Source organism: Coffea arabica, chromosome 9c, assembly GCF_036785885.1.
Source record: "Coffea arabica cultivar ET-39 chromosome 9c, Coffea Arabica ET-39 HiFi, whole genome shotgun sequence".
Taxonomy (NCBI): Eukaryota; Viridiplantae; Streptophyta; class Magnoliopsida; order Gentianales; family Rubiaceae; genus Coffea; species Coffea arabica.
The window spans coordinates 2,505,953-2,529,400 of NC_092326.1; the positions used below are offsets into that span (position 1 = coordinate 2,505,953).

Genomic DNA, 23,448 nt, shown 5'->3' on the forward strand with positions numbered 1-23,448 from the left:
TCGGGTTTTCACTAAGGTTACCCCCACCCTTTTCATTTTTTTTTTCTCTCTCTTTTTTTTCGTTTTTGTTTTTTTTTTGTTTTGTTTTGTTTTTTTTTTAGAAGGTGCCCTTTCAGGTTTTCACCTAGAGACATAGACAAGGCAATTTTAACCCCAACTATATCAATGCAGTCATACTTTGATAATGAGTAGCATCAGTGAGACAATCTTCTCTGACATGTTTCAGAAAAGTTTGTATTAACATCATTTGCTAGTTGATTAAAATTTTTTTTTCAAATACTGCAAAAGATGAAATTTGGCAATTTTGGTTCTTGCGATTAGGATCGGATAGAGTAGCAAAGGAAAGGTTAAGGCTTGAAAGGCTTGACAGCGGATCATATGATGAGTTTGCAATCCTTTGAGATAGCATTCTTTCAAAACTTACCCCAATCTAGGGTGAGAGAGAGATAAAAATTTGCCCCAGTTTAATTCTGACAGAATCTCTATTTTCTTTTTTTTCGATTTTTTTTTTTGAAAACAAATTGCCCCAGTATGGGGTTAGTGATCTTAAAGAACAGCCAAGCGAAAAAGAAAATGGTTATGAAAAGTCAAAAGGAAAGAAGAAAAATTAGGGATAGAATATCGAAATGGAAAAATGAGAGGAAATATGCCTGAAATCCGCCTCTTGCAGTATTTTTTTTTTTTCAAATAAAAAACTTTTTGCACATGTCTGCATTGATTGGTTGGGGAAAAACTTGACCGTCCATTTCCATAAGAATAAGCGCTCCTCCGGATAGCACCTTTTTAATAATGAATGGTCCTTGCCAATTGGGAGCAAACTTCCCTTTAGCCTCATCTTGCATTGGAAGAATCCGTTTCAAAACCTTATCTCCAACTTCAAATAAGCGGGGTTTGACTTTTTTGTTGTAAGCCCAAGCCATTCGTTGCTGATAACATTGTCCATGACACACGGCATTCAACCTCTTTTCATCAATCAGAAACAACTGCTCTTGACGTTCTCTGATCCATTCAACTTCTTCTATCTGAGCTTCCATCAGAATGTGCAAGGAAGGAATTTCAACTTCTGCAGGTAGTACTGCTTCCATTCCATACATAAGAGAGTAGGGAGTTGCACCAGTAGAAGTTCTGATGGTAGTTCTGTATGCCATTAGTGCATAAGGCAGCTTCTCATGCCAATCCCGGTGTGCTTCAGTTATCTTACGGATAATCTTTTTCAAATTTTTATTTGCAGCTTCAACGGCTCCATTCATTTGAGACCTATAAATAGCAGAATTTCGATGTCTGATCTTGAACTGTTCACATAATCCATCCACCATATCATTGTTGAGGTTTTTGGCATTATCAGTGATCAGCGTCTCTGGTACCCCAAAATGACAGATGATATTATTTCTCAAGAAATCCGACACCACTTTCTTAGTAACATGCTTATAGGACGCGGTCTCAACCTATTTGGTGAAATATTCAATCGCCACTAAAATGAATCGATGCCCATTTGAAGCAGGAGGATCAATAGTTCCGATCACATCCATTCCCCAAATCGAACATGGTCATGGAGCAGTCATACTATGCAATTCTGTAGGAGGAGCACGTATAACATCACCATGCATTTGACACTTAACACACTTTCTAACGAAATCTACACAGTCATGCTCCATGGTAAGCCAAAAATATCCTGTTCTCATGATTTTCTTAGCCAGTAGATGCCCATTCATGTGTGGCCCACAAACCCCACTATGCACTTCTTTCATCATATAATCGGCTTCCTCTTCATTGATGCATCTCAGAAGGCCCAAATCAGATGTTTTCTTGTATAGCACTTCTCCATTCAAGAAGAATCTTGATGACATTCTGCGTAAGAAATTTTTTGCAACAGAATCAGTATCAGGAGGGTAGGATCCCGTTTTCATGAATTCCTTAATATCCTTGTACCAGGAGCGACCATCCGTGACCCTTTCTGTAACCAGACAATGCGCTGGCCTATTCTGAAGTTGGATCTGTATAGGTTCAATCACCAGCTCATCTGGATGTTGGATCATCGAAGACAGAGTAGCTAAAGTATCAGCAAATGCATTACGAGTGCGGGGAATATGTCTGAGTTCCAAATTCCTGAATTTGCTGGCCAAACTAAGCAAGTTACAATGATACAACATAATTTTTGAATCCCGAGTTACCCACTGTTTAAGCGTCTGGTGCACAAGTAAATCAGAATCACTGAATGCTATCAGGTCCTTGATCTCCATGTCCAATGCCATTTTCAATCCAAAAATACAAGCTTCATACTCAGCCATGTTGTTGGTACAAGGAAATCGTAATTTGGCTGTAGCAGGATAATGTTTCCCTTCAGGCGACACTAAAACTGCTCCAATTCCAGCTCCAAAAGAGTTTGACGCACCATCGAAAAATAACCTCCATCCAGGATACTGCTCACTCATGTCCTCAACTGCTCCAATGAACAGAATTTCTTCATCAGGAAAGTAGGTATGCAACGGCTGGTAATCATTATCTCTTGAATTTTCTGCCAAATGATCTGCTATGGCTTGACCCTTGACTGCCTTTTGTGTTGTTAAGACAATATCGAACTCGGAAAGGATCATTTGCCACTTAGCCATACGTCCCGTGGGCATCGAATTTTCCAATAGGTATTTTAGAGGATCAGAACGGGAAATCAAGTAAGTGGTATAACCGAGCAAATAATGTCTCAACTTCTGAGCTGCCCATGCTAAAGCACAACAACTTCTCTCGAGGAAAGAATAGTTGGCCTCATATGCTGTAAATTTCTTGCTCAGATAGTAGATGGCTTGCTCCTTTCTTCCAGACTCATCATGCTGTCCCAGAACGCATCCGACAGCCTCATCAAGAACAGACAAATACATAATCAGAGGTCTCCCTGGCTGAGGTGGCACTAAGACCGGAGGATTTAACAAATAATTCTTGATCTTATCAAAAACCTGCTGACAATTTTCATTCCAATCCATTGGCGCATTCTTTTTCAACAATTTGAATAAAGGCTCACAGGTAGAGGTTAACTGTGCAATGAATCGACCAATGAAATTGATCTTTCCAAGAAAACTTTTCACATCTTTTTGACTTTTCGGAATGGGCATATCTCGAATTGCTTTTATTTTCGCAGGATCTATCTCTATACCCTTTTTGCTGACAATAAAACCCAATAACTTACCAGTCGGAGCTCCAAAAGCACATTTCGCAGGGTTCAACTTCAAATTATATTTCCTCAATCTTTCAAACAGCTTCTTTAAATCAACCAAATAGTCCTCAACCTTCTTGGATTTAATTATGATATCATCCACATAGACCTCCATCTCTTTGTGAATCATATCATGGAACAGGGTAGTCATGGTCCTCTGATAGGTAGCTCCAGCGTTTTTCAACCCGAAAGGCATCACTCTATAACAAAAGGTTCCCCATGGGGTGATAAAAGAGGTTTTCTCTCTGTCTTCTTCTGCCATCAAAATTTGATGATACCCAGCAAAACAATCACCAAAAGATTCAATTTCGTGTCCAGCAGTATTGTCCAAAAGAATATGAATGTTTGGCAAAGAAAAATCATCTTTCGGACTGGCCTTATTCAGATCTCTGTAATCAACACATACTCGCACCTCCCCAGATTTCTTAGGCACTGGCACAGGATTCGATAACCAGATGGAATAATGAGACACCATGATTATCTTAGCATTGAGCTGCTTCACAATTTGTTCCTTTATTTTGAGACTCATTTCTGGTTTGAATTTACGTGGCTTCTGCTTTACAGGTAAAAAATTTGGATCGGTTGGCAACCTGTGAACCACTATGTCTGTAGAGATCCCTGGCATATCATCGTATGACCATGCGAACACATCTTGAAAAAACATTAAGAATTCAATCATTTCCTTCTTTTGTTTCCTATTCAAATGAATGCTGATTTTAACTTCTTTAACCTTCGTCTTAGTGCCAATATTGATGATTTCTGTTTCTTCTAAGTTGGGTTTGGGTTTCTCTTCATACTGTTTTAAATCCCTTGAAATAGACTCAAATTCTTCATCAGTATCGCTCTCGCTTTGAATTTCAGATTGCATGATTTCAAGTTCATGAAAGATATCGAGATTGCAGCCATCGAATTCCAAAATGGTGACATCCAAGGGGTCAAAGGATTTTATTTGTGGCCATCTGAAAATAGAATAGAACATAAGTAATAAATAAATAGCAAATACTGGAGAAGTCTTTCATTTCATTAAATTCAAAATGCATCGAGACTTCACAAAAAGATGAATATACAGCCATGATTGCTATTTAAAGACATATTTAACCCAAACCTTTATTTTCGTTTCAGCAATTTTCTTGAACAAAGCAAGTTATATTAATTGAAACAAGAATAAAGGTTTAAAAGATGAAATCAATTTCTTTTAACAAAAGATCCAGACTACTGTCCTATCTGGATGTGATCTAGACAAAAGACAATCCCCTTAAATTTACCGAAATTCCCTTCGAGAGGGAAGATAATCAGCAGTCCAATTCTGAATAGCTCCTTCGGTAATTGGCAAAAATTCTGCATTCTCTGATGGCCCCTCCTCACAAGTAACCCCGACAAATAGCTGAGACAGGTCCACTTCAATCTCCTCCACAGGATTCTTCGTTTCTGGCATAATTACCTCTGATGGATGAGGAAAAGTGTGGTATAACGGAGGGATATTTAAGACAGTTTGCTTGCCCTTCTTTTCAGCTTGTTTTCGAGCTTGCATTTCCCTTCTGTCCTTAGCAGTTGGATGAAATCCTAGTCCAAATGTATCCTTTTGCGTCGGGATCTCTATCGGCTCCAAAATTCCTTGCAATTCTCGCCCAAGACCTCTTCCTATTTCATATCCGCCTCGGATCATCTCTCTCGCTATCATAATACTGGCCTCTGGCAAATCTGATTGAGTCAGCGACTTATCCCTGGATGCCCATCCCACAGAGACGATGTCAGCAACGTGATGAGACGAGATTGGAGTCCTTTTTCTGTTTTCACCCTTAAACTTTGCATCAACGATCATGGTACAGTCATCCTCAGCAAACACAGTAATGAGCTGATCATTCACAATAAATCTCAGCATTTGATGCAGAGAAGATGGCACTGAATTGGAAGCATGTATCAAAGGTCTTCCAAGTAAAATGTTGTAAACACTGGAGAAGTCCATTACTTGGCAAGTAACTTGAAATTGAGCAGGGCATATCTCTAATACCAACTCTGTTTCACCCATGGATTCCCTTCTTGAACCATCGAACCCCCTAACTACGGTTGCGGACGGACGGAGTTTAACATCAAGAAATCCAAGTTTAGTGAGAGTGTTCCATGGACAGATATTCAGCGCCGACCCATTATCCACCAAAACCCTCGGCAGCATCTTTCCTTTGCAGCGAACTGATATATATATAAGGCTCTGTTATGTCCAATCCCTTTTGCAGTCAGATCATCATCGGAGAAGGCGATATAATTAGCGGCAAGTACATTACCCACAATGTTAGAAAACTTATCCACAGGAATATCTTTAGGGACATGGGCTTCGTTCAAGATTTTGAGCAATGCTTCTCTGTGTAATTCAGAGGTCAAGAGAAGATTCAAAAAAGAGATCTGAGCAGGCATCCCATCCAACTGCTCCACTGTTTTGTACTCGCTTCTCTTCAGCATCTTTAGAAAATCCACAGCTTCCTTTTCAGAGACAAGAGACTTGGGCGTCAGGGATTTAATCTTGGCCTTGGTTTGAACATCGATTTCGGGGTTTCCCATAAATTTTCCAGGCCTAGTAATATTAGATACCTCCTCCTTCAAACAATGTTTGTCTCCAATTAACAGACTAGACTCCTCGTAGTTCCACGGTACCTCTTGCAAGTTATTAACAGGCATTTGCTCTGGAAATTCGAGAATGGCAGGCTCTGATATATCCCATTCAAAAGAGGGTAAATCCAAAATAAAAGGAACTTCAGAATTGTCAGTCTCGGAAGGCCCTCCTTGTATCATAAACGGTTCCTCTTTCTCAAACACAAAAGATTTTAACTTTTCCTCAGCATTATCCTTAGTTATGGACTCTTCAACAGACAACATTTTCCTTATCTCTGCATGGTCAGTCTCTATCACGCCAAACACTTCGATTTCATCTACAATGTACTGATTGGGGTCGACAAAATCTTCATCCGGGATGATAACCCCTACAGTGCTCCCATGCTTAGGTAAAGGATTCTTACTAACATTCGGTCCTTGTTCTCCCTTTCTTCTGAGAAGAATGTCTCCAGAGTCAATCATGTCCTGAATTTTATGTTTTAAAGCCCAACAATTGCCAGTGGTATGACCTGGACTTCCAGAATGATAAGCACAGATTGCATGCGGATCATAACCGGTAGGAGGACCTCTGGGATAGATTTTGAGAGGAACAGTGCCAATTTTCCCAACTGCTTTTAATTGCTCATACAACTGATCAATAGGTCTGCCCAAGTTGGTGAAGGCTCGAAATTACTTCTGAGTTTGAATTCCACTGGTTTGCAAAGGATTTTGAGGAGGGTTATTGTTTTGCAGGGTTGGTCTGGAATGGTAAATGGGACGAGAGTGATTTTGAAAAACAGGTTGTGGAGTTGGAGGTAAGGGCGAGGTATTCAAATGATTTGGTCGAGAATGATGGAATTGGGTAGTGGTGTGGTAGACTGGTTGAGGATTGGTGTAATACGGGTACGGAAAAGAATAGGTGGGATGGTTTCTGGGTCTGAAAGACGGGCCTTGATCCCATATAAAAGCAGTATCACCTTCTTTCTTCTTGAATTGGGGTTTTTTCCCATTGTTGTTTTGATTTTGTAAAGCATCCAATTGCAACTTTAATGCAGAAACATTAACAATCTTTCCTGCTTTTACAAATTCATCATACTCCTCCAATTTGTTAATGATAGCAGCAAATGGACTTCCAGTCATGCGGAAGATCTCTTCAAAATAGGGTGGATCGTGAGCCTTGATGAAAGTGCGAACAATCTCCTCCTCAGTCATAGGAGGCTCCACTTTGGCAGCTAACTTTCTCCACCGTTTTGCGTAGGTCTTGTGATCTTCCGACGGCTTTTTTTTCGTACCCTCTAGCGTGGTTCGTGTTGGTGCCAACTCACAGTTAAATTCATACTGCTTCACAAAAGCAGTTGATAGATCCAACCAGGTCTTGACTTCTCCAGACTTCAAATTTGAATACCAATTTAGAGCATCTCCCTCCAAACTTTCCGAAAATAGACGCATAGGCAAATTCTCATCATCCACAGGCTTACCTAACTTGTTGGCAAACATCTTGAGGTGCGTCTTTGGATTTCCAGTTCCATCATACTTGCAAAATTTAGGGGTTTTGAATCCCAACGGTAGCTGAATATTCGGGAAAAGACACAATTCATCGTAATCTAAACCACCATGCCTGCTCAACCCTTGATTCTTTTTCATAAAGTCATCGAATCGATCCAACCTTCTTAACAAATCTTTATCAACGGGTGTATGTTGTTCTTCCATTGCCGCCTTCCCTTGAGATGCCGTATCCAGTACAAAAGGCTCCGGAAGGTGGTGGTGCGGTCCCTGAGGGTTGGGAGGAATGTTCAGAATGGTTTGTGGATGAGTTTGAGGGATTTGACTATTGGTTGGGTTCACCAATACATAATTCGGATGCATATAGGAAAAGTCTGAATTTAATCGGGCAAAGGTATTTTCAACAGGGTTAGCGAAAGGAGGAAAGAAAGGTGTTTGAGTATTGGATGTGTGGGGTGGTTGATAGTCTTGTGCAGTTGGGTGATTATCGATAGGTTCTTGGTCGTTTGGGACATCACCACCATTGTTGCTGGCGACCAGCTGATCAATTACACGCCTTTGTGCGGCCATTTCAGCACTTAACTCATTGAACTTGGCAAGTACCTCACTTAACTGAGCTCCTAATGCTGTGAAGTCCGGTGATGTAACCATAGCAGATCTTTCCGAAGCTTCAGGCGCTGAACTCATGTTTACAGACTATCTCAAGGTCTACTTCGGAACCTGGTGATGATGGGGCTTCTTTGGGTAGCAATTGTGAAACATACCTGATAGTGGAGAAAAGAAACTCATTTAGGGTTGGATTTTCTGTCAAATTGCTGTGATTTATTCAAGAAAAAGAAAAAAAGAAAGAAAAGAAAAGAAACATGAGTTAGTAGATATCTAAATAATTCGGATGCATGTCCTATGGGGGAGCTTTTTTTCTGCCAAGGGTAGGCCTAACATGATGCAACACCTTTGAAGTGAGACCTGTTTATCAAACCTGTGTTTCGAAAAATAACTTTGCAACAGATAAGGATCATTTCATTGATGGATTTCAAAATATCATACATCATCTACATCATTTCTCGAAGTTGATTTCGTACAAGATCATTAAACTTTTTCAATCTATCTATCACAGCATCTTTTGGCTCTCTGGAATAGGGATTCTGCATGCGTTCAGTTTGATCATACAACTTGCCACACTTTCTCTTCAATTCCTGGTGTCTTTCTTGCATTTCTTCACACAGTCTTTTATTCTTCTCTGCCAGACCCTTATTCACTTCCACAGATTGCCTTAATTGTGCATTTTCTGTGTCTTTCGCCTCAATGATTGCCATTAGTTTCTTGACTTCCTCGGACTGTTCCATCAATGGTTGCCTAGCACCAGATTCTCTGAGCCACTCCTCGTATTGAGGGGTAACCAAAGCCATCTGTTTAAGTTGCGGAACATAAGCGATATCCTCATCATCGGACAGCGTTTCCCAAGCTTCGACAATTGATACTTTCATCGGAATTTTGTCTGGACAGATCCCCTTGCCAAAACTGATGGTGAAATCGGTCAAGTCAGGTGTGAGTGGTACTCCTTAAATGCGTCCTAACTGTCTGAGAAACCTTTTCGGAGTGTATGCCATGATGCCTTGAGTTCCCAATAACGGTATCAAATCTGATGACTTGGCGCGTAGAACATGGTTAAAACAGTCGGTCCAGTCTAGTACCCATCTAATCTTTTGATCTGACAATACCCTCAAAAAGTCCAGCCATTCCGATGCACTTCTTGGCAAATTACTTTGGTCAACTCTCTTATGATGGGTAGAGATCCAATTATACCCAATCAATGGCAGACCATCAAGAGCAGGCAACTGTCTTCGAAAATGTTCCATGGCCCATATATGCAAAATTCGATTTGATCCATAAAAGAACTTTGACCCCCTTTGGCAGTTGGTACACGCAACAAAAATGTCAGCTAACACAGTCGATACTATAGAGGCTTGTCGATCCTTAATTCCAAAAAACAAGTTAGACAGGAGTTTAGTGATTTTGAAACCAATTTTCTTATCTTTTCTAGGAAACAAATAAATCCCCGCCATCACAAGTCCATACACCAGCGGCCTCTTACATTCCCATGTTACCTTAGATGTAAATGAAAAATCCTTCGAATACTTATCAAACCCATCTTTCATTGCGAATCTGTCAAACAAAAATTTTACATCTATGCTCTGATCTGATCCTTGCACTACAGACTCTTTTAATCCAGCAAAATGACAGAATTCAATCTTGCCAGAAGCAATCGGAAATATCACTGCTGTACCCTTTACTGGCAAATTCAGAAGACCGGCTACCTCTTCAATGGTCGGAGTCAACTCCTTGTTTCCTATCCGAAATGTTGAACCATCGGAATCCCACAATTGAATTAAAGCTTCTACCAAATACCCATCTGATTCAATGTCTTTGAAATCCCCAATTGGTCCAAGGTAGGAGGCAACCTGATTGATCTCACTAAATGAAAGAAGCCCTAGCCATCTTCGAACCTCCATTGGAACTGTCAACAGCTGACTGATTTGTTGAGGTCTGTCCATCTAAAGCATGTAATCTCGATTAAATACCTTACCTACAGGCCTCACTTCTCCAGTTTTACAAGAATTTAAACATGAATATCCCATAGAGGGTTAGTTACCCAAGGAAAACAAGGCTAGTATATTCCTAAAATGGGATCCCCTAAATGGCATTCCCTCTAGGGTTAATGCATGATGTCGGTTTATTAAACGCATAAATATGCAATACGATAATTGAAACATGGTCTAAGGGTACCCCATTTAGATGCCGGGGTAGGCCTAGAATGACATGCATATATATATATATAGTATTAATGCGATAAACCAAAATTTAAACGTGCTATTTACAAAGGGTGGTCTGCCTTAACGAATACCACGTCAGGACTCTTATTTCTAAGGTTTGTCAATGCAGTGGAGACAAAAATCAAGAAAAGTTAGTTCAATCAGATAAATTCACATAACACATTGTAGCAAAGTAATACACAGAGATAAAACAATAAAAAGAAAAGAGGGATTGGATCCCTCCCCTCGTGAATAGTATTCCTAATAGGGTAAGACAGACTCTACCTTAGGTAAACTATCATGGATGCATAAGGTATTGGCTTACTAATGCATCTAAACTCGATAGGTTTTAGGTCCCCAAGCCTTCAGACTTGGAAACCAAAGGTCATCAACCCCAAAGTTCTTTGTCGGTGGCTCGAGAGATTCCTCAGACATTGCTACGCGCACGTCGTGCCACGGCCACATGTCCAAGTGAATCTATCAAAAATCCTCAATCTTCGACTAAAAGCTAAAGGCTATCAACCCAAAGCTTAAAATGGAAGATTGAGTGACCCCTCGGATCATGCTACGCACACGTCGTGTCGCGATCACACGTCCAAGTGGGTCGCCTAATCCTAACAGGGAAGAGTGGCGTGACAAGCCACTAAAAGAAAAATAAATAAGGGATAAAAAATAAAACGTATGCACGTATGCCAGTTCTCGGTTTGGAGGGGAGGGATCGAGAACCAATGCGAGGCTCTAGGGTAATATTCCCCACCCCCAAATGCAAAGCGCGATACATATAAGTAAATAAACAAAAGTAAATAAATAAATCATTCATCACATATACGAGGAACGATAAACGAATACGAGGGTGAAATGCAAAATATCCTAAAAGAGAAATATGCAACCTAAAACATCCAAATATGATAAATATAAGGGTTAAAACGAGAAAAAACGACTAAACCAAGTGCTTGGACTCTCTTACGCCCCCAGTGGAGTCGCCAAGTTGTCGCGCCCCATTTTCGTGATGAAAAATAAAAAAGGTTTTATAAAAGAATGTGATTTATTAATAATAAATGAAAAAGGACCTAGAATGGGACTTTGAAAAATGCGACGATTTGGGTCCAAAATTTAGTCAAAAAGGGTTTTTTTTTAAAAAAAAAGAGGAGTCGCCACTTGGTATTGAGTTTTGGTGTACCAAGTCACTCAAAAAGTGTATTTAAATAAAATAAAATAAAACCCTTTTCGACAACTCCAGGTCTTTGAAAAACAAGAGAAAATGGATTCGGGAGTCACGGTTGAAGAAAGGGAAGGCAAAGGTTCGATTAACTCAAACCTAAGGCACCCTTTCAATCTAGTCTAAACTAGTTGCGAGGTTTAGCCCAAAATTTTCCTAATCTAACCCTTAATTTTATCATATTTGAATGTTTTCTACATGAATGCAAAAATAAAATATCGAAAGGGACAAAATGTTCATTCAAGGGTTTAATTGAACCAATCACGTTTATTGCGAAGGCCAAAATGAATCCTTGAAGGTGTCACGAGGATGCAAATGAAAAAAAATAAAATAAAATAAAATAAAATAAAAGAAATTAAATTATATACATATATATAAGTGATCAAAGAAAAAGGGAATGCAACATAAAGGGTACGGGAGGCGAAAAAACTCGTGACATAATTTTCTTATACATGGATTAATAGGGTATTTAAACTAGAAAGTTATAATCACCCATTTCCCATGTTTGAAAAATAATTACCCTAACATGAACAAGCAAATGAACTAGCTTAAATGAGATGCAATTCTAAATGACATGATTAGCACCTATAGCGGGTAGGGGATAATATAATAGGGAATATCATACAAATGAGAAAAGATCCTAAAAATGAAAATATGCATGAGAATGTAGTGAATAGCATACAAAGATGAATCTAGCGCAAGATGACCTAAAGGGTCTAGCGTTGGACTAATCCATTTCTAAAAATCCTTACTAGCGTTGGACTAGCAAGTAAGCGGAGGGAGAAACCACAACTAGCGTTGGACTAGTGTGGTGACGTCATGCATTAACAATTCATAGTGAAACAAATAAAACATAAATTAAAACAAATAAACACATAAGAGCACGTAGCACATAACACGTAAACATAATATCTAGATGCCAAAATCCTAAGAAAAGCGAATAAAACACATAACACATAAGCCACATAAACACGCAACCTATCTATTACATCGGGGAGCGCCTAACTACAATCTAGAAGGGAAAAATATAATAAAACAAATCTAATTATCCTATGTATTACATTTTGAGGTATTTAAATGCCATTCGAATCATTATAAAAATTAACTAAAACATATATAAGAAAATTTGAATGAATATTTAAATCAAATAAATAAAGCATATAAAAATATATAAACACATAGGAACAAATAGGAGCACATAAGAGCATGTAATTGATATTGAAATAATAAAATAGGGGTACCTCCCGTTTGAAGTGCTGACTAAATGGAGTCAAATTATCCTATTTATACTCACAATGAACAAAAGGATCATGACACCAATTTAATTGAAAAAGAAAATAATAATACAAGTACTAAATTCACACTAATATATCAGACGTAAAGAAATTTAAGTAAATCTAAAAATTCCAAATTAAGTATATTCAAAAGTAGCATAATTAGCTATTAAAGAAAAGAAACAATCATAATAAAGAGAGTCAAAATTCATCAGGGACCGAATTGCAAAAATTGAAAAACTTTCGAGGATAAAAATTATATTTTCAAAGTTCAGATGTCAAAATTAAATAAAAGTTAAAATTTAGGGACTAAAGTGCAATTAATTTAAGGACCTAGATGAAAGGAATCTAAAATATTCTGGGCCGTAGTGAAAATACTCCAAAGATTAGGGGCCAAAGTGCAAAATTCGGTTTCTGATTTGGGAGAAGAAAGGCCATCGGGCCGTTGTTTTTATTTATTTGGGCCGGATACTACCTAAGCCCAACCGAAAATCCAGAGAAACGAGCAGGCAAGCCCGTCATTTTATCACTCAAACCCAACCCAGAAATACATGGGCTCCAGCCTCCTAGCCCATCCGAAACCCAAAGGAAAAAATAAACCAAAGCCCATTTCCGAAACCCAACTAAAACTAACTCCTGGCCCAACCGAAGAAAAAACATTAGCCCAAACCATTTTCTTTCTTCTTCTTCTTTCTTTTCTTTCTTCCTCGTTCGTTCCGTCTCTTCTTCTTCCCAGGCGCGGCCATGGTGGTCGCCGGTGGCGCCGCCGCCGGTGACCTCTCTGGTCACCAAAAATCCTCAAAATACATCCCCTCACTCGATTTTTCGCGTAGGTTCCATTTTTGGGCTTAGTTTTAACAAAAAAGGACTCGAAAGTGGCCAAAATGACAAGAAATCAGTCCAGTTTTGATTTTTCAAAACAACATACCCTTCACCAAAAATCATAAAAATTATACCACAACACTCTTACATCTCCTACAATACAAATATGATTTTATTTTGACAAGAAAACAACATAAAATGGATAAAATAAAGCAAAACAGCCCCTAGAATTCTTTTTGGTATTTTTTCAAACAATTAACATGCATTCACAAGAAACATTTCCTTTTCCTTTATCTGGTTCATGCCATTTCCCAAATTTCAGCAATACCACAACAACAATGCAAAGTAGCAAAAGCAGGAGAAAATAAGCAACTAAATATGAATTTAATGTGAAAAACAAAACTGAAAAAAAAAGAAAAAAAAATACCTCTAAGATATTGCAATCACTTGGTTGAGCTTTTGTGGCGAGATTCCTGAATTCCAATGGTCTGACCGCTAATTCCCTTGCTTCTTTTATGGCTTTGTCTGTTGGGAACAAAGAAAAGTCCGAGAGATGTATTGGCTTGGAGTGTTTTTTGTTCTCTTTTTTTCTTTTCTTGCCCTTTTGAGGGAGAGAGCCGAGAGTTTTTTTTTTTTTGTCGAGAAAGAGTGGAGTGTTTTTTTTGTCTTCTGTTGTGAGAGGGAGAGCCCTAGTGAAGAGTCAGAGTGGAGTTAGTTTTTTTCTTTCTTTGCTTGTTTGATTTTTCCCTCGTGTGTGTGTCTCGAGACAGTGAATTGAGGGAGTCGTTTTTCTGTCTTTTTGAGCCCCCAAAAGCGCCGTTCCTTTTGTCTGTCCCCCGAGAATAAGGAGGGAACCAAGGGATCTTTGCCAAATGGATTTAGTTGTTTTTTTTTTAAATAAATCTACAAAAAGAGATAAAATATACTTAAAAAAATGCAAGAAAATAATTTGCTCATTAAATAGAAAATATTCGAGAAAACACAAAATTTGACAAAAATTTGGTGTCTACAATTGTTAACATATAATAGTTGGATTTAATATATCAAATGAATAATAAAATAAAAGCACATATTAATTATCATATTATTTCATGGATGAGCACAATCAATGCCTTGTTAAGACTGAATTAATGGTGCATCTTAGAAATTAGCATTATGCTTAAGCACAGTTAAAGTAATGGCTGGTCTTGGAAATTGGCATTAGTTGGAAGGTATAATTTTATTATACAAGTGGAAGAGAGCATGGTGAAGTATTATAGTCACCCATAATTGACTGGCTTCTGGTAACTTTACAATAGGTATCAAAAGGGGAAAAAAAAAGCCATATTTTTTATCCAATGAATATGCTAGTAACCTCCAAAGGGTCACTAGCATGTAACTTTACAAAAATTTTGTATCCTCCCTCGTTATTGGCGCTGGGAACGAATGGCAAGTCCATGTAACATAGGTATAAAGTGTATTTTTTAAAAATAAAAAGTTCAATTAAATGTGCAATTAGGTTGAAAAGAACCATAAGTTGGGTTAGAAAAGATAAATTTTTTAAGTACAAGGGGCTGAAATTATATTTAAAAAGCGCAAAACTATAAAGAGATTAAGTTACTTGTTAAAAAATAATAAAATCAAAATAAAGGGACTTAGTTGCAAAATAAATATCATTATTGTCAAACCCTATAGCTATATTCCTCATCCCTTATCCAGGTGCGGCCCCCAACCCACTTACTGAATCAAAACAGAGCACCTCTTCTTCTCCTATTAAAACAACGCTTCTTCCAGCTAGCGAGGCCTGCGACACACGCTTTCTCCCTCTCTGTCATGGTTGCAGCTCCAAAGAAGCGACATTTTCCAGCTCTTCCAGCTCTCTCTCTCTCTCTTTCACGGGTAATTTTTTTAAAAAATTTTTTTATACCCTAAAAGTCTCTGAAAATCATGGTGAAAGCCTCGGTTCTAGTATTTTGATTCAACACTCCTACTAATTGTAAACTTAAACAAGAAATCATCCATCATGAACGACCTGCATTTGTTCTGCTTGATTCCTAGAAAAGAATGAGAAGTTTACCGTTGAAGAACGTAATTGATATCAGAATTTTAACTGTTATTATGTTTCGTCTGGCCCCGCTAACTGTGATGGATGTATTTGTTAGATTCTTGTTTTGTGGTTGGTTAAATTGTATACTTCTCCTATATAGGAGTGTGGTATATAGTGTTGATTCATATTTTTTTACGGTTCTGTATTAAATGTTAGTAATTTATTTAAAGCATTTGTTAGTAATTTTATAATCATTTATACCTCTTTATATATGGAAAAAGAAAAGAACAGAATGATTGATACTTTTAATAGTGGTAGTTCTCTTGCATAATTGGTTGATCTGTTTGTTTCTTCCAATTAAATAAATGATGGTAAAAAAAAACAAAAAGCCCCTTTGGTAAACCTAATATATAGAAAAGCCCCCCGTAATTTCAAAATATACAATCCTTGTTTAATCCCGATCGGACCAGTTCAACCCTGGTTTAACGAATTTTTAAAAAAATAATTTATATAAATATATATATGCTCAAAATAAGACATGCAATGGAGTAATTTAAAACTTTATATGATGAAAAGTTTAATATTTTTGAATAACTTGGATTTTCAAAAATAAATTTTTTAAATTATAAGTTGAAACAAATACATTTTATCTTAATTTCAATTATATCTACCAAAAAATAATCTTAAATCCAACCCAAAGATACCACAATATTTTAAAATTATACAAAATTTACGTCTATGGGAATTTAGATATTGTGATTTTAATTTTAATTTACGTTTTTGGGATTTAGAGATTGTAATTAAACAAAAAGAGAAATTTGGAGTTTAAAGGAAATCAGGAGAATCGAAAATAAAAATGCAAACTTGATAAGAAACAAAAAATGAGATAAATGTGAGTGGTTGTAGCGTTTAATAATTAGTCTTTAGGGTTAAAGAAAAATAATTCTTTTTAAAATTTTTTTCAATTTAATGGACAAAAAAAATTAAAAGATGGAAGCAAACATCGATAAATTAAAACTAGAGAGAGTTGATTAAAAAGGGAATGACAAAAGAAGAGAGGGGAGAGAGAGAGAGAGAGAGAGAGAGAGAGAGAGTTGAACATTAGAAAGACTGAATCATGAGAGAATGAGATTTTGTAGGAAAATGGAGCAAAGAAACATGGATGTTTGTTTTTATATAAATGAATTATCAAAAAAGACTTATAGGATATGATGGTACAATGGTTACTACATTGGGTTTCAATCCTTGGTAGTTGTGTTTTGCAAAACTTAAAAAAATATTGAGGGGAAACTTGAAAAATCGAAAACCACCGGTTCGATCTGGTTCACCGGTTTTGACTAGTTTTCTTACAAAGTCAACTTTAATACAGAACTGGACCGGTGTCATGGACGGTTCGCGGTTCAACCGGCCAGTCCGGTCCAATGAGAAGATGGAATCCATGATTCATAATATGCATCAGAAATTCAGCTCCTCTATGAAGGTGAGGTCTTGTAAAGACAATCAGAAAGTGATCTGCGAAGAAGAAAATTGTGGGATTCCCACCTCCTAGAAGCAACAGAAGTTGCTGTCCACCAATGCGCCTGAAGCGACTACTAAGGAGAATTGGAGTAGGATTCCTTTTCCCAGTTACTCTTAAGGTTGAATTACCCATGTTCTTTGGGGATAATCTCAGGGAATGAGTCAGAAAATGCCATAAATTATTCTTGTTTTATAAATTATTTTTATGAAAATAGAATGAATGTGATTGACATGTATCATGAGGGAATAACAGATAACTAGTTCCTAGGGGTCAATAGTGAAAAACCTAGCTAGTGTGTCTTGGAAGGAATTAAAGAACTATCGTGCGCACATTTGTTGACAGAGGAAATTTGGAGCAATTCAATAAGTCACAAAAGATTGGTAATTTAGAAGAACACCAAGAGAAGTTTGAACAGTTGAAAACTTTGATGCTGCTCAGGAGTAATAAGACTTAGTGAACGATATTCTGTCTCCAGTTTCATTAGCAGGCTTAGAGAAAATGTAACGCCCGAAAGAAGAAGAAAAGGAAAAATTCTAGTGAACAGTGTTCTTAGCAAATCCGGCCGCATATCCGGCCAGTTCTTGGCTGGATTGGCTTGGCCGTTTGAAAAAAAGTGACCTAGCTACTGCCTTGAATCCGGCCTCCTATTCAGCTCGATATCGGGCCAGATTCTGGCCGGATTCTGTCGTGTACAGCTTTCCTTAATGGTTAAGTCTTCACTTTTTGACTTCATTTGTGGTTCAAAACCCACATTTCTTCATCTTCAAACTGACTGAACTTCTTGGGAGCAAAAATAAAGAGAGAAACTCCATTCTTTTCCTTTGATTCCTTCACCAAATCTTGAGAGGGTTCTTTAAATTTCCAAAATCTACTCCAATTAACTTCACGTCTAAGGTGATAGCAAACTAAGGATAGAGTGTTTTGAGAAGAAAGGGTTTTGCTTTGCTTGATTTCAAGGTGTTGGAAGGTATAACTCTTAGAAGCTCCTTTGTATCCTTTAATCTTATGATTAAGTTGTTGGATAAGTTGATCTTGATTTATTTTATGGAGGTTCTTGTGATTAGGAAGTTGGGATGATGATATTCACTAATTTCTAGACTTTATCTAAGTATTTCATCTTTGATTTAGCTTGTATATGATTAGTAGAAGTTATTCTAGTGTTAAGGTGGAATTTCTAGCCTTAATTGATATTAGTGATGGTAGTGATGGTTATATGCAAAGATTAGTTTAGAAGAGTAATTTCAATTTTTACCTTGTTTCTAGCCTCAACTTGAACTGGAAATTTATCCATGTTTTAGACCGAACCAGCTGTTGGACAAAACATGAAAGTTGTAGAGACATGAGTTACCTATCTACCTGCAAAATTTCAGATCATTTGGAGTACTGTAGCTTGTGAAATGATCGAAATACCCTTGTTTGCCCATATGGCCTGTTTCACGGAGAGTTTCCTTTTTTCTCTAAAATTTCGATTTTGTTCATGAAAATGTAGGATTTGGCTTTGGAGGTCTTCATAAGAAATGTTGGTATATGTCTTGGTTTCGAAACGCCTTAAGATTCGTTTCAATCCGATAAGTACAGCTTCAATTGTGATTAAAATGCCAAAAGGTGATAGGAATTTGATGCTTGTAGAATTTCTTTTGTTTGACATGATATTTGTGATCTAGGGTTTGGACTTGAGCAAGGTAATGATTTATGATGGATGAGGTTCATGAACTATGATTGGTGAGTGATTCCAAAACTGTTTCCAAAGTTACTCTTGAACGATTTCTTGCATTGCTTACTCAATTGCATATCATGTGTGCTTGCATGTGAGTTCATGAAATGATTTGGATCCAATGAGTTCTTGGGAAGTCTTGTGCTTAGAACCCACGTCTCCACCACTATTTATTTGGAGCACCAATGGCTCCCTCTTACTATTTGATTGTTAATTGATATGTTTGAACATTGGAGTTCTAAATGCGAGGAGTTCACTGGCTCATAAGAGCAATAAACCTACATTTGATTACTGAATCATGCCATCATCTAAATGCATTATTGTGAAATGTACTTGATTATTGATTTTTACTGAACACTCGTTGAGCTCCTAGCTCACCCCAAAACATATTTTCTCCCCACAGAGCTCGAGGCAAAAGAAGCACTTGTATTAAGTTATTCGTGGGACTGGATGGAATATCTCCTGTATAGTTGATTAGATTCATCTTGTATAATAGTGGGGATTATATAAATGTTTGGAATTGGAACGAATGTATGTGTACGTTCCACGCTTGGGAACTAGTATTCGCTTCGCTTGTGATATGTAAATTTGTGGAGTATTTGATGTAATATTTGAGATGTGCATTGTAATTTAATTGAGGATTGTAATGAGTGAGTGAGTTCTGGCGAGAGCTGGGCAGGCGGTCCACCGAACCCTTTGGTTCGCCTTAGGGGGAGGTGGGGCTGTCACAGTTGGTATTACAGTTTAAGTTTCAGATCTCTGTAGTGTATCCTAGGCTAAAAGTTTAGGGTGCCGGACTGTGGGATTGATTTGAAAGTTAAGCGACTACTTGTGAGGATAAAATCCAGAGCCGCTTCGCATGGTCTCTGTGCGGAGTGAACTTGGGTCACACAGTGTAATGGTTCTAATGTGAAAATGTGTAAAGGATTAAGTACTCTTTTGGAGCGTAAGTTGTGAATCGTGAAAATGGTAAGCGTAAGAAATGACTTGGTTGCTCCCAAGCGTACATCAACCGATTCTGGTACTAGCGTACGGCTTGAGTTGTACAATTTCTTAGTTTTGGATTCTTATACTTGAGTACTCGATACTTTTCTTGAGGAAATGCTTGTGAATTTGGAAGGAACATGGTCTAGTGTTTGATGATGTGAATAGAAATCATAAGTGAGTTTAAGATAAGTTGTAATGGTACAGGTTGAAGTACAGAAGATTTCGTATTGTACTCGAGACTTAACCGAATGAGAACATTGAAATGATGAATGTTATCTAGAACTTGTCCAATAAGATTTTGGTTAGGGTTTTCATGGTGGTGTCCGGATTTATTGAGAAAACTTCTGATTTTTGCATCCTTCTTCTAGTCTTCTTATTTGATTAAGGTTTGCACCACTCGATTTGGAAGTGTTGAGATTTGAAATACTTGAACTGCCTGAGACCGACTAGGCTGAGCTTACTTGAGACTTGAACTTGTTTAGGCGAGTGTGCTCTTGCGTACACTTAATGGACATGACTTGAGTAAATATATGGTATCTCTTTTACGCACGAACAAGTAGCTTGATTCGTATATGATCTGTATGTGGATATGAGTTCGGTTAAGTGCTGGGCATAGGCTAGCCGAGTGAGTTCTTATTCGTACCCGTGCTCCTTGAATTGAAGTGATTAACCCTGCTTTTGAACTTGTAAGTTTTATGTGTGGTTGTAGACCGGCTCCTACTCCTCTATAGCGCTTGAACTGAACCTCTCTGGTGGGGCATTGCTTATTGTGTTATCAAGCACCGCCATTTGTCTGGCGAGACATGCTAGTTGTGTTGTCCAGCACTACCAGGGATGAAATTCTTGAACTGAGACTCTTTGGTGAAGTATAACCGTTGTGCTAACTTGTTGTATTGTCCAGCACCACCAGGGACAAATTTCTTAACTGAGACTCTTTGGTGAAGTATAGCCGTCGTGCTAGCTTGTTGTATTGTCCAGCACCGCCAGGAGTAAAACTTCCGACCTGAGGCTAAGCCATGTCCTAAATTTTTCGAATATCAAGGACTTTATTTCCAACTCAGGGCTAGTTGGTTGAATCGAGCCTTTTGCATGTTCTCTTTGATTACTTGTTTAGCCATCTGTTGGTCCGTTACAAAGTGATAAGTGGGATTGGAGTGATTCTTAGTACTTGACTAACGTTCAAGGATTATTTTGATCTGATTAGTACAAGTTGAAATGTCGAGGATGACATTCTTTTAAGGAGGGGAGTTTGTGACGCCCGAAAGAAGAAGAAAAGGAAAAATTCTGGTGAACAGTGTTCTTAGCAAATCCGGCCAGTTCTTGGCCGGATTGGCTTGGCCGTTCGAAAAAAAAAAAGGTGACCTTGCTACTGCCTTGAATCCGGCCGGATTTTGTCATGTACAGCTTTTTTTAATGGTTAAGTCTTCACTTTTTGATTTCATTTGTGGTTCAAAACCCACTTTTCTTCATCTTCAAATAGACCGAACTTCTTAGGAGCAAAAATAAAGAGAGAAACTCCATTCTTTTCCTTTGATTCCTTCACCAAATCTTGAGAGGGTTCTTTAAATTTCCAAAATCTACTCCGATTAACTTCACATCTAAGCTGATAGCAAGCTAAGAGTGGAGTGTTTTCAGAAGAAAGGGCTTTGCTTTGCTTGATTTCAAGGTGTTGGAAGGTATAACTCTTAAAAGCTCCTTTGTATCCTTTAATCTTATGATTAAGTTGTTGGATAAGTTGATCTTGATTTATTTTATGGAGGTTCTTGTGATTGGGAAGTTAGGATGATGATATTCACTAATTTCTAGACTTTATCTAAGTATTTCATCTTTGATTTGGCTTGTATATGATTAGTAGAAATTATTCTAGTGTTAAGGTGGAATTTCTAGCCTTAATTGATATTAGTGATGGTAGTGATGATTATATGCAAAGATTAGTTTAGAAGAGTAATTTCAATTTTTACTGGCCTCAACTTGAACTGGAAATTTATCCATGTTTTAGACCGAACCAGCTATTGGACAAAACATGAAAGTTGTAGAGACATGAGTTAGCTATCAACCTGCAAAATTTCAGATCATTTGGAGTACTGTAGCTTGTGAAATGACCGAAATATCCTTGTTTGCCCATAAGCATTGTTTCACGGACAGTTTCCTTTTTTCTCTAAGATTTCGATTTTGTTCATGAAAATGTAGGATTTGGCTTTGGAGGTCTTCATAAGAAATGTTGGCATATGTCTTGGCTTCGAAACGCCTTAAGATTTGTTTCAATCCGATAAGTGTAGCTTCAATTGTGATTAAAATGCCAAAAGGTGATAGGAACTTGATGCTTTTAGAATTTCTTTTGTTTGACATGATATTTGTGATCTAGGGTTTGGACTTGAGCAAGGCAATGGTTTATGATGGATGAGATTCATGAATTGTGGTTGGTGAGTGATTCCAAAACTGTTTCCAAAGTTACTCTTGAACGATTTCTTGCATTGCTTACTTAATTGCATATCATATGTGCTTGCATGTGAGTTCATGAAATGATTTGGCTCCAATGAGTTCTTGGGAAGTCTTGTGCTTAGAATCAACGTCTCCACCACTATTTATTTGCAGCACCGATGGCTCCCTCTTACTATTTGATTGTTAATTGATCTATTTGAGTGTTAGAGTTCTAAGTGCAAGAAGTTCACTGGCTCATAAGAGCAATAAACCTACATTTGATTACTGAGTCATGCCATCATCTAAATGCATTATTGTGAAATGTACTTGATTATTGATTTTTACTGAACACTCGCTGAGTTTCTAGCTCACCCCAAAACATATTTTCTCCCCACAGGGCTCGAGGCAAAGGAAGCACTTGTATTAAGTTATTCGTGGGATTGGATGGAATATCTCCTGTACAGTTTGATTAGATTCATCTTGTGTAATAGTGGGGATTGTATGAATGTTTGGAATTGGAACGAATGTATGTGTACGTTCCACGCTTGGGAACTAGTATTCGCTTCGCTTGTGATATGTAAATTTGTGGAGTATTTGATGTAATATTTGAGATGTGCATTGTAATTTAATTGAGGACTGTAGTGAGTGAGTGAGTCCTGGCGAGAGTTGGACAGGCGGTCCACCGAACCCTTTGGTTTATCTTAGAGGGAGGTGGGGCTGTCACAGAAGAAATTAGGCACAGTCAAGATGTTCAAACCTGAGATTTCAATAGTAGCATTTGAAGCAGCTAGATTAGAAAAGGGGGTAGATAGAATGTGGATTCCAGATTTGAATTATATAAAATCAAAATTGGCCATGGTATTGGAACTAATATATATAGGCTTGCTTATTATCGAGTTGAAAAAGGAGCTTCTGCTAATCAGAATGCTAGTGCTAACATCACATAGAAAATTTCACCATCCAATATAGGAGGAATAATCATCTTTGTTTCAAGTGTGCCAACAAATTTGGTGCAGGACATCGAAGTAAAATGAATATCTGATGGTAGAAGATGAAGAGGAGGAAGTTGAGTTTGCAGATGTCCAAGGGAAGCAAGATGAGGTTACTTGTAATCTTGGGGTTGTGGTAGACATGGCATTTCATGCTTTGTCTTATGGGCTCAAAAGAAAGACTATTACTCTACAGCAGGTTATAGGAATTGTAGTAGTGAACGTATTGGTGGACACTGGAAGTTCCGATAGCTTTATCAGTCACAGCTTAGCAAAAGATTCTGATGACTAAATTACTAAAAATTTGGTACATAAGCTAGTTGTAGTCGGAGAATAAGTGCATTCCGCATGACAATTTGGGATTTTATGG

General features: G+C 37.8%; 2 protein-coding genes across 2 annotated transcripts; both read right to left on the reverse strand.

Annotated features, from left to right (window-relative positions):
• Positions 1-5,338: 5,338 nt before the first annotated feature.
• LOC140004429 (uncharacterized) lies at positions 5,339-7,981 on the reverse strand. Its single transcript, XM_072065297.1, has 2 exons — positions 6,738-7,981; positions 5,339-6,455 (listed from the first exon to the last, which is right to left on the reverse strand). The coding sequence occupies exons 1-2, from the start codon at positions 7,979-7,981 to the stop codon at positions 5,339-5,341; spliced, it is 2,361 nt and encodes a 786-aa protein (XP_071921398.1).
• A 307-nt stretch (positions 7,982-8,288) lies between these two features.
• LOC140013978 (uncharacterized) lies at positions 8,289-14,229 on the reverse strand. The gene is made up of 2 exons (XM_072064192.1): positions 13,850-14,229; positions 8,289-9,849 (listed from the first exon to the last, which is right to left on the reverse strand). Exon 2 carries the CDS (start codon positions 9,847-9,849, stop codon positions 8,857-8,859), a length of 993 nt encoding a protein of 330 aa, XP_071920293.1. The 5' UTR covers positions 13,850-14,229; the 3' UTR covers positions 8,289-8,856.
• Positions 14,230-23,448: the final 9,219 nt, after the last annotated feature.

Coding starts and splice junctions, on each gene's coding strand:
- LOC140013978 (XM_072064192.1), bottom strand. CDS start 9,849: ATGGACAGACCTCAACAAATCAGTCAGCTGTTGACAGTTCCAATGGAG.
- LOC140004429 (XM_072065297.1), bottom strand. CDS start 7,981: ATGAGTTCAGCGCCTGAAGCTTCGGAAAGATCTGCTATGGTTACATCA. Junction 6,456..6,737: donor TTTATATGGGATCAAGGCCC/GTCTTTCAGACC, acceptor CAACTTGGGCAG/ACCTATTGATCAGTTGTATG.